The 10537-nt window shown below is 38.6% G+C and overlaps 1 protein-coding gene across 30 annotated transcripts in view; it reads right to left on the bottom strand.

The window, feature by feature from the left end:
- Positions 1 to 510: 510 nt before the first annotated feature.
- FN1 (fibronectin 1) overlaps positions 511 to 10537 on the bottom strand; it is a 76397-nt gene continuing 66370 nt past the window's right edge. For 19 of the 30 annotated variants that reach the window (XM_033230370.1, XM_033230377.1, XM_033230378.1 and 16 more), the window contains 6 exons: positions 10062 to 10200; positions 7598 to 7762; positions 5235 to 5360; positions 4608 to 4714; positions 1612 to 1722; positions 511 to 1278 (listed from right to left, as the gene is read on the bottom strand). In XM_033230370.1, the coding sequence (XP_033086261.1) occupies positions 1207 to 1278; positions 1612 to 1722; positions 4608 to 4714; positions 5235 to 5360; positions 7598 to 7762; positions 10062 to 10200 (720 nt within the window). In that variant the 3' untranslated portion in view covers positions 511 to 1206. Of the gene's footprint in view, positions 1279 to 1509; positions 1723 to 4607; positions 4715 to 5234; positions 5361 to 7597; positions 7763 to 10061; positions 10201 to 10537 lie in introns of those variants that run through there. The other 11 variants (XM_033230347.1, XM_033230350.1, XM_033230349.1 and 8 more) reach the window with 1 other exon arrangement.

Genomic DNA, 10537 nt, shown 5'->3' with positions numbered 1-10537 from the left:
GCAAAAGTGTCAGCTGACCCAAAGTAAGACATGTTAGATTGGGATTATCATACCATGGGGTTTCCCTAAGATAAAACGCTATACTATACTATTCAAATACTTTTAATATCTTAGTCATTTTTATTTTCCTTGCAGGCAATCTCTTTGAACAGAGTTTTATTCAATAAAGGAAGGAAAGGTGGAGGAAGGAAAGAATTATAATGGTTAGAAAAGAGTAACTAAAGATTATTTCGATTATACTTCTGAAGAGCAAACTAGCAATTTTAATAAATATTTGGGTCCACTTAAATTTATTAAAGCAGAAAGTATAAAGCTGTCTCCATTAGTGCAGAGATGAAGTGACAAAAACGAATCTGTTTTTGTAGCAACTGACTTAGAAAATCTTGTACTGAAATCAACAATTAGAGAGACTTGCACATCAGATTTTCAAATGTTTGCTGAATTGAAAAAGAACATTGACAAGAATTATTTCCCCCCAAAGTGTCTTATGTCAAATAGATGAACTTCACATTGTGGAATGTAAATCTTTTATTAAAACAGTTGTCTTTCCACAGTAGTAAAGCTTTGGCACATACAGTATAAAAAATAATCACCAACCATAGTTATACCAAATTCCTCTTATCAACTGCATACTAAGTGTTTTCAATACAATTTTTTCCGTATAAAAATACTGGGAAAAATTGATAAATAACAGGTAAGAGAAAGATATTTCTAGGCAATTACTAGGATCATTTGGAAAAAGTGAGTACTGTGGATATTTAAAATATCACAGTAACAAGGTCATGCTTGTTCCTACAGTATTGCGGGCCAGACACTTAAGTGAAAGCAGAAGTGTTTGGGTGACTTTCCTTCTTAAAATTTTGGTCATATCATTTCAATACATATTGCATCTTGGTTGGCTGCATATGCTTTCCTATTGATCCCAAACCAAATCACAAGTTAGAATCACTTCATTTAAAATACTGAGCGGTATTGAATACTTCGAAGCAGAACAGGCAATGTGCAGCCCTCATTTACGAGAAAACTCTCAGGACACTCCCAGGGTGATGCTTGGAGAAGCTGTGAGTTGAGCTAAAGCTGGAGCAGTTCCTCCAGAGCAAAGGGCTTAAGAAAGAAACAAGAACTCTAAGATGGGTCTGCTAACATCACTCCAGTTTAGATGGATCTTGGCAGAGAGACATGCTTGTTCCTCTGGGTTGGAAAGATTTACTCTCGGGAATCTTCTCTGTCAGCCTGTACATCTAAAGGCATGAAGCACTCAATTGGGCAATTAACATTCTGTTAAAAAAGAAGGAAAAAAAATTAGTGGCAAATACTGTAAAGTGTACAGAAAAAAAAAAAATGCGGGGAGGTGGGGACTCATGACAGCTGCTTATAAATAGGATAATATTTCTTCCTAGTTTCAAGAACCTAGCAGCATACTGGGCAATAGGAGATGTTCAAGAGTTAAATAAATTATAACTTAAACTATATTATGGAATACAGTGTTTCACTTAAGTCATTTATGAGTTTTTTTAAAAAATTAAAATTTTTGGTTCATTCTGAAGAAAGATACCTGTAGAAAGGACTGTCTAGTATGAGGAAACATACTCGTGGCGCTAATGCACTTACAGTGTTGGTTCTCTGATGGTATCTCTGAGAATACTGGTTGTAGGACTGACCAGTAGTGCCTTCGGGACTGGGTTCACCCCCAGGTCTGCGGCATTTGTCACAGCGCCAGCCCTGAGAGAGTAGAGGCATGAAATCAAATGGGGTTTATGATAACCTGAGGACATCGTAATTTAGTGTTTGAGTTAAAGAAAAATTTCACAGCTTATGCACTGGCCAAATATAAGCAGTTAATCACTAAGGAAACTTTGATGATGATTTCATGCATTTATAATTCTTAGAATACATTTTGGCTTATTACCATATCTTATACCTGTATCTGTCTCTCTGTGTTGTTTCTTTTCCCCTGAAATGTCCTCTCTCCTCTTCCTATTCAAACCTTACCTATCTGCTGAGGCTCATTCCAATCCCAACTTCCTCAACAAGTTCTCTGCAGTAGATGATGGAAAAGGTTTTCATAGAATCCTAGTGATTTTAAAAAGGACTTGAGATCACATGAACAAACATTCTCATTTTATAGGTAAGGAAACAGAGACCCAGAGGAGAGGAGTGACTTTGCTTAGAGGGAGCAGGGCAGTCATACAGTGGACCACTGGTGGAGTTGGGGCTGCCGCCCAGGAGGTGGGGTGACCCCGGCCATGTTCTTCCTAATGCACCACTTTGCCACTCCCTTCCTAAACTTCCCTAGGCAGAGACATGGTAGCCTTTTGTCCGGCCAGAGATGGCATGGGAGATGGAAACGGGACCAAGCTGAGCCAGTGAGACTCCTCCCTGAGGTTTTTGCTGGAAATGGGAGGACATACATGTTCTCTTTTACTACTGTTCTTAAGCTGGGAGGGGGTAAAACTGGAGCTCACGGAGGTCAGTCATCAATGACACCATCTGCAGAGACCCCTCTGAAGCATGGCGCCAGTGCATGGGAAGGCACGAGGAGCAAGAGGGATTCCAGGCACCATTGCTGGAGCAGCCCCTGAAGCTGGTGGGTCCTGGGACTTTTCCATTCTGTGGGCCTTTTTGCTTAACTTGAGTCGGACTTTTTTCTTACCACTAAAACGCAGCCCTAAATAATACAATCACTTTCTTTTTTATATTAGAATTTAAATATTTTGGACATACTTCTCTGTGTAAGCGCATATGCCTCTCAATACCTAACACAATACCAGTGACTGTCTCCTTACAGAGTCATTGAATCTTGCTTTTGTATGAGAAAGTAACAGTTTCCACTCCTGTCTTAAATGTTTCATTTAGCACTTTACTTGAGAATAGAATAAGCCTCACACATGAAAGGTTTCATGTGCATAAATAATGAGAAGATGCTGAAGTGAGACCAAAATCAACTTCCCAGCAAATTCACTCTCCATCACACATTTTTATACCAGAATGACTGAATTCTAAGATCATATGATCACAGTCGTTATAAGTGTTAATGGGAGAGAGAGAGAGAGAGAGACAGAGAGATACTGAATTCAATCTAAATTCCAATCTCCAATTCTCTTCCAGAATTGGGAGCACCTCCCTCCCCGTGTGATCACTGGGGGTGAAACAAGATCAGAGTAGTTTCCATGGGCTGCCCCTGGTGGGGTCAAGACAGGCCCCTGAACGCCCTTGCTTAGATTAATTTTCCTAAAGATTAATTTTCCCAAAGACTATTTTCCATCATGTTTCTTTGCATCTTGGATACCTGGAATTGGTTAATGCCAAATGCATTAACCAGTGAGTCTCACCCTCGAGTGTGAAGCACGCCCCTCACCTACCAGGATTTGGAGAGTTGCTGGGAGGGCACGTCTTCATTGAAAACAAAGACCTGTCACGTTCCATTTGCTTTTATTTGAGTTACGCATCATTTCGTTTTGAAATTTCAAATCATATTAGAGAAAGGCATATTATTTTTTGTTATACTGGGCATATTTTAGAAATGGTTGAGAAGTACTGGCTTAAAGAATGGGCTGCCAAGGCCCTCCATAAGCCACTTCTTCCCATCTAATTTCTTACCAGAAGACAGCAGGCAGAGGGTTGGCTCACCAAAGCCCACCTGGGCCAGCTCCTTTCGATCCCAGGGGGTGTGCTTTCTGTCTCTCTGCTTTCTACCCTCAACTAAACTTTAGGCATCGTAAACCTCAGTCAGTTCATGCTTCTCTTTCTTTCTAATTCCAGCCTACCCAGAACTGTATTTGTCAGACCCACTTAGAACTTAATTAGCTTGACTTCGAAATGTATGCTAATTTAACATCTTCAACTATATCATTTAAGAGCCAAGACCATTTCCCATTTCCTGTGTTTTTCCTATATTACGTAGCACAGTGCTAGACCTATAACACGGATCTGTTCTGAATCAAGAGAGAGGGTGAAAGAAGTGGCATTTTCTTATCTCTGAGATATTATTCAAAATATTTAACAACGTTGCCATGGGGACACCAGTCCATCAGAATGGAGCTGGAGGCCTAGAGCTACACTGCACTTAACACTTTAGTTGCTGAAAAATAGAAGCAGCCTGAGAGTAGCAGGGGAGGGGAGGGTCTCAGGCTGCCCAGGATGGGGAGAACTGGCTGAAATGAAACACATTCTGTTCACTACTAATTTGACTAGTATCTCTGCTTCACTTTTTTCAGTGTAAATGGTATCTCTGAGATGCCAGGGAGCTTAGGAAAATGATTCTAGCATAGTATAAATGACAGGTATTGCTATTATGAACGACTCAGGACTCATGTTTTTGGTACTCTACATGCCATTCATTCTTTCTATTGCTAGAAATAGTAATTCATGCCATTCATTCTTTCTATTACTAGAAATTACTATTACTAGAAATAGTAATGAATGGCATGTAAGGTAGACATAGAGGTACTCTAGAGCTCTGTGTCAGCAGCTGTATGCCAGCAAGAAACGTGGTATTTTAATACTTCTGAAGGGTCTCCGCCCCTCCTGTGTGTATGACACATCCTCGCAGGAGCCCACCCTTTATCTTAGCTAACTTGTAGGGAGCCTGGCACATCTCATCTTACCCGCTGGCCTCCAAAGCATGTGCAGGAGCAAATGGCACCAAGATATTCCTTCTGCCACTGTTCCCCTACGTGGTACGTCTTCCCATCATCATAACACGTTGCCTCATCTGCATATAGACACAAGACAGATGCACGTGAAAGCTGAGAATAATACTGCAGACTTGGTGTAGGGGTGGGTTCTATTTCTGTCCTAAATTTGTACCATCACAGTGCAAATTCCACATATTTATGTGAATCATCCATAAGAGAAGTACTGCTGTACAGATCTTAGGGTGGCATTTCCAAAAATTAGATTTAATATACTGGAAAGGCTCCAATGGGAAGATGGAAATCATATTTTACAAGTTGGATCTACAGACTAATAAAGCTGCTTTCTAGCATTTTACTGCAGATAATGGTCAAAATACTCAGGTTGGAAAAGTGCTAAAGTGTCCTGTAATAACATTAAATCATGACTCAGTTTTGAAGCTTGTCTTCACTTTCCCAAATCAAAAGACTAAGAAACCCACTGTTCACTCCTCAAGGAGACCTAAAGTCTCCGATCATTTCTGTGAATGAGAGTTACAGCCTGATAATGAAAGTGGGAAAGCTTAATAAGGCAACTAAAAATGATCTGTGATGACGTACGAGGGTCACACTTGAATTCTCCTTTTCCGTTCCCAAGACACGTGCAGCTCATCATCTGGCCATTTTCTCCCTGACGGTCCCACTTCTCTCCAATCTTGTAGTTCACACCATTGTCATGGCACCATCCTGTAGGGTTGGGGAAAGTCAGGACCAAAAAGTTATTTGTATATTCTGACTCACAAGACAGTGGGTGAACTGGGACGTGTCACAGGGTCTTCAGAACCACGATCTGGAAGAAACAGCAAGTTAAAGATAAAAACCCCTATAATGGGCCATTTTATTTTATTTATTTATTTTATATATATATGTTTTTTTTTTTTTTGAGACAAAGTCTTGCTTTGTCACCCAGGCTGTAATGAAGTGGTGCAATCTTGGCTCTCTGCAACCTCCATCTCCTGGGTTCATGCACTTCTCCTGCCTCAGCCTCCCGAGTAGCTAGGATTACAGGCACTCCCCACCATGCTAATTTTTGGGGGGTTTTTTTGTATTTTTAGTAGAGATGCGGTTTCACCATGTTGGGTAGGCTGGTCTCAAACTCTTAAGCTCAGGTGATCCACCCACCTCAGCCTCCCAAAGTGCTGCGATTACAGGTGTGAGCCACCATGCCTGTCCAATGGGCCATTTCTTTGGTTGACTTTTAAAATATTATTTTTTTATCATTTACCATTTTCTAGGGCATTTTAAGGTCCAATTTATTCTGCCACAATCATGACATAAGAATAGTCAAATGAAATGACTTTCATTTGAAATCCACAATTTAAAATTGTGGAAAACTAAAGTGGGATTGGAGTAGACTGTTAGGAATAGATCCTAGATGAAAAATCACTTTTGGATTTGCAGAAACCCTGGATACAAAATAGTTCAATTAACTATAAAACAAGGATCAGCTGATCTCTACATGCCACCACCTGTTTCAGGTACATGGGAAGAGTGAAAAAAAAAGAACCTGGATAAAACAAAACAAAAACAAACAAAATGCTAAATTATTGGTTATTATCCACATCAAATAAGACTGGTTCTGTGGAATATCTAAAAGTCACAGTTATATGTATTTAACTACTATACATAAGAGATAACTTTTTAACCTCCAGGGCTTATACAACAAAACACACCTCAGAAGCTTATATAACAATATACTGCTTCTTCCATTTTATCAACAATTCAGCCTGCCTTAAGTTACAAAGTAAAATAATTAGACAACTATGACATCAAAACAAAGATTATGTAAGTTTAGCCAAAGAGTCACATAAATGTACTTGACAGCTCTGCTCCCACAATTGCACCTAAGTGCTTAAACAGGTAATAAATGTACAAACTTAAATGTAGTTCGATTTCAGGAGTTAAAAACCACCTACTTGAAGTCAAATATTAAAATTTCCAACTCCTAAACAGCATATGATGTTTTTACTGTTTTTCATTTTCAGATGGTCAAATATGGAAGTCTATATTGAAAACATTGGCTGGCTCTAAAATTTAAGTCTGGATTAAATGATTTCAAGTATACAAGCTAAGTAAAATACTTCGAAAATCCTTTTTTACCAAGTCCTATATTCCAATCCCATGGGATATGATTTCTGTATGTCTATAGGTGGCTTATTTATAGGCATAATGGTCAACATCTATAAAAATGAACCAATTGTCAATAATAACCACATCTCCTAAATACAAAGAATAAATGAAAGGTTTATAAATTCTAATCCTAAATCTCAAAGCATAATAGATATTTCCTAGGCACATTTTAACTTAAAAAGTTTGAAAAATTAAAGCCTATTAGAATTTGAAAATCAAACATTTATCAATTCAAGTTGATTTTTAATGATCTAAAAGCAGATTATCTGTTTTTTCTTTTATATTTCTAGCAACATTCAAGCTACCTGGGCTATGTGTGTGAGGCAAAAGTGTGTGCATGTGTACTATGATATGTGCATGTTTGGTTTATGCTGAAGGAGACAGTGTTTTTGAGTCTAAATGTTCACCTTTGATTTCACTCAACACTAAAGATTAAAAGAGATTTGAAGTTTTTCTGTGTTTCTAAGACTCTTAATTAGACCTGGTTCCAAAAGTCTTTAACTTTATCGATTTGTTTTCACAGAAAATTTCAAAAATCAAATTAGCACCATAACCTTATGTTTAATTAATGGTTGTGTTGGCATACAACCCTTGAAATGAAGCAATGTCCACCAAGTAAAATTTCCCATCATTTTTCTATGATGCAAAATATTACTTCGAGTCAAACAGTATTCCCTTGTTTGCTTCATGTTTGGAAGAACCTGTGTCTTCCAAACATGCTTCCTTGGCACATGAGTGCATGCATGGATCTGAGGAGACGAATACGCAAGTGGATGGACAAAGCAACTACTCACTAGATGAATCACATCTGAAATGACCACTTCCAAAGCCTAAGCAGTGGCACAACAGTTTAAAGCCTGATTCAGACATTCGTTCCCACTCATCTCCAACGGCGTAATGGGAAACCGTGTAGGGGTCAAAGCATGAGTCATCGGTAGGTTGGTTCAAGCCTTCATTGACTATGAAGAAAAGGAGGAAAAAGCAAAAAGAGACATCTTGTTAATCGATTTGGACCATAAGAAGAAAACTGAATGATTGTATACAATGACTTAATCTAAAACAAAAATTCTAGGAGGATTAAGAGGCATTCATCTGTTCCATCAAGGCATTAACTGCTCTAAAAAACCATGCTTAGATGTAGTCAGTGGAAACCTGTCACAGGCATCTGACAAGAAGCCCATCTTTTATTTTTCCCTCTGTTTCTAAAATAATTGCCATTTCTGCTAAAACTACTTTATAGAACGTGGAACAGATCTTGAGGCAATTTAAGCTAGTTGAGAAATTTAGTGGGATGCAAAGACTAGCGATGCCTCTCCATTGGTACCTGAGTGACCTTGGGCTAGCTATTTAACATTGCTCTGCCTTGCTTCCCTCATCTGCAATACTAGGAGAATAATAAAAATATCTATACCTCCTGGGGAATCTTGCGAAGATGATATAAGGTCATGAATTCAAAATATTGACCCTTTTCCAAGATTTAGAAAGTGTTCACTAAATAAAGAATAATTATTAAAGTTGTCTTTTGCTTATAATGCAAAAGTCTTAGCATTTTAATATACCATTATAATGTAATTTTCACTTTTATTATTGTAATTTTTGCATAATAGTGCAGAAAACCTAGATTTTGGACACTGTTATTATAGTGGTGAGACCGCTTTATCAGTGAGGTCAATGGTTCCAAATAAGAAAAAGCCCTTGGAATACAGATGATTTAGGAATGAGTAAGGGAGTGTCTTCATGTTACCTAAGATCTTACCTCTTTATGATTTGGAAAAGCTTATTTTTTTAAAAAATCTATGCAAACAAAGCATGCTTCAAATTATTCCTTAAAAATTAAATAAACTAATTTACTTTGACTTAAAGTCCCACTGTGTATTTTTCTTTTTACAGTGCAAAACTCAACAGCTCAAAAGCAGTAGATATTTGAAGTGCCTAATTTTTAAAAGGCATCACCCTTGAAGAAAATAGTGTTTTGGAGAGCTGGTAAGTCTGAGACGTCTCAAAGCTGGGAGAACCTGGTTGGAATGTAGAATACTGCTGCTGGGAATAAGGAGCTTAAAAGAAAAATTGAAGGAACTTAAATTGTTCCTAGGGGTTTCTATACTCAAAAGAGCCAGGAGTTAAAATTCCATCCTAACTAAAGTTAAAGAGATGGAATCTTTTTTTTTTTTTTTTAAATGACTTAGAAAAGCACAAAGACCTTTTTGCTCTTGAAAATTCTGTTCACGTGGCATTCTGCTAGTAAAATCACAAAAGGCAAAGATAAGCATTACTGTGGATATGTAATACAACAAACACAAATTAATCTCCTCCCATCCTCTCTCCAGCCAAATGCTCAACTGCTTAATTCACAGGAATTTATACATGTAAAGTAGCACAGTCTTCTATCAGATGAGGGAAGAGGCTAAAATTAAGCAACTGGCCTTAGGAATAAAATCTGTCACTTGGCAAAAACAGGACTTAGCACTCTCTGTTGGTGTGGAGTAGAGAACCCTCCTGTTGGAAGATTCAGGATTCACGATTTTGATTATCCCCTATCTCATGTGCCTTGGTGAATCTTCAGCTGCTTCAAATTGAGCAGCCAGGTGGCACACTATTGATTTAAAAGGATTTCCCAGGTGCTACAGAGACGAGTCAATGATCTTTGAACCTCTATAGAAGCTTTTGACCTATATAGTCAGAAAAAAAATGGAGATAACGTTGGAAAAAATGGAAATAACATTGGTAAAATGAAGTAACATTGGAATAACATTCTCTGCAGACAGAAATGCACGATATTGGTAGCATTTTATATCAGGAGCAAAAGCCAACTGTCCCCATGTCTGCAGAAGGGGTATTTTCTTTATAGGGAATTGTTTCAGTATTTAAGAGTCACTCAAGAGGACAGCAGCATGGTGAGATGGAGAGGGTCTGGGGAAAGACATCAGGAAACCTGTGCCCTATATCAACTCAGATACTCACAAGTAAGGACTCAGAGTGTTGTACTAAATAATATTTGAAGTCCCTTCCAGATCTATAATCATATCACCATTTGACAGTCTGTCAATTACGTATGCATTTTGTGAAGACAACAGGATATGGCAGGAGGTGAGGGAGAGATTAATTTAATACAAAGTTGCTCATGTATTTCATGTTGATGTGTTGCATTATTTCCCAAAGATAAAAAGACAATGGCAACAAAGGTACAGTCAACAGAAAAGCCCATCTCTGGTGTGGAGCAGAGGGGAGCCTGTGTCTAAATAATATGTGTTTACATACCGGAGTTGCCCACGGTAACAACCTCTTCCCGAACCTTATGCCTCTGCTGGTCTTTCAGTGCCTCCACTATGATGTTGTAGGTGGCCCCTCTGGTGAGGCCTGTCAGAGTAGCACTGGTAGAAGTTCCAGGAACCCTGAACTGCAATTATCGGTACATCCAAAGCAGAGAGAAAGCATTATAGTGAGGAATGACATGGCCTCTCCTCTTACCAATAACCCTCACTGTTTAAACAAAGCAAAGGAAGACAAAAAGCAAAAAAAAAGGAGGGTATAGTGGTCCTAACCAGCTGAGGAGAGAAATGGAACAAGGATAGGGGCTATCATTCCTGCCAAATTTTCCTGCCAGCAATCTACCTATGTGCTCCGTAGTTAGCAGGAGCCCTCGACAATACTAGAGACGGCCTGCCCTTGATCTTGCTTCAGTTGCAGGTCTGCATAAGCCCTCTGGAAGCCCTGGCCATGTTTGCTTCAAATAA

This window comes from Trachypithecus francoisi, unplaced genomic scaffold (genome assembly GCF_009764315.1).
Source record: "Trachypithecus francoisi isolate TF-2019V2 unplaced genomic scaffold, Tfra_2.0 Lachesis_group13, whole genome shotgun sequence".
NCBI lineage: Eukaryota > Metazoa > Chordata > Mammalia > Primates > Cercopithecidae > Trachypithecus > Trachypithecus francoisi.
This window is presented reverse-complemented; position numbering and strand designations above follow the sequence as displayed.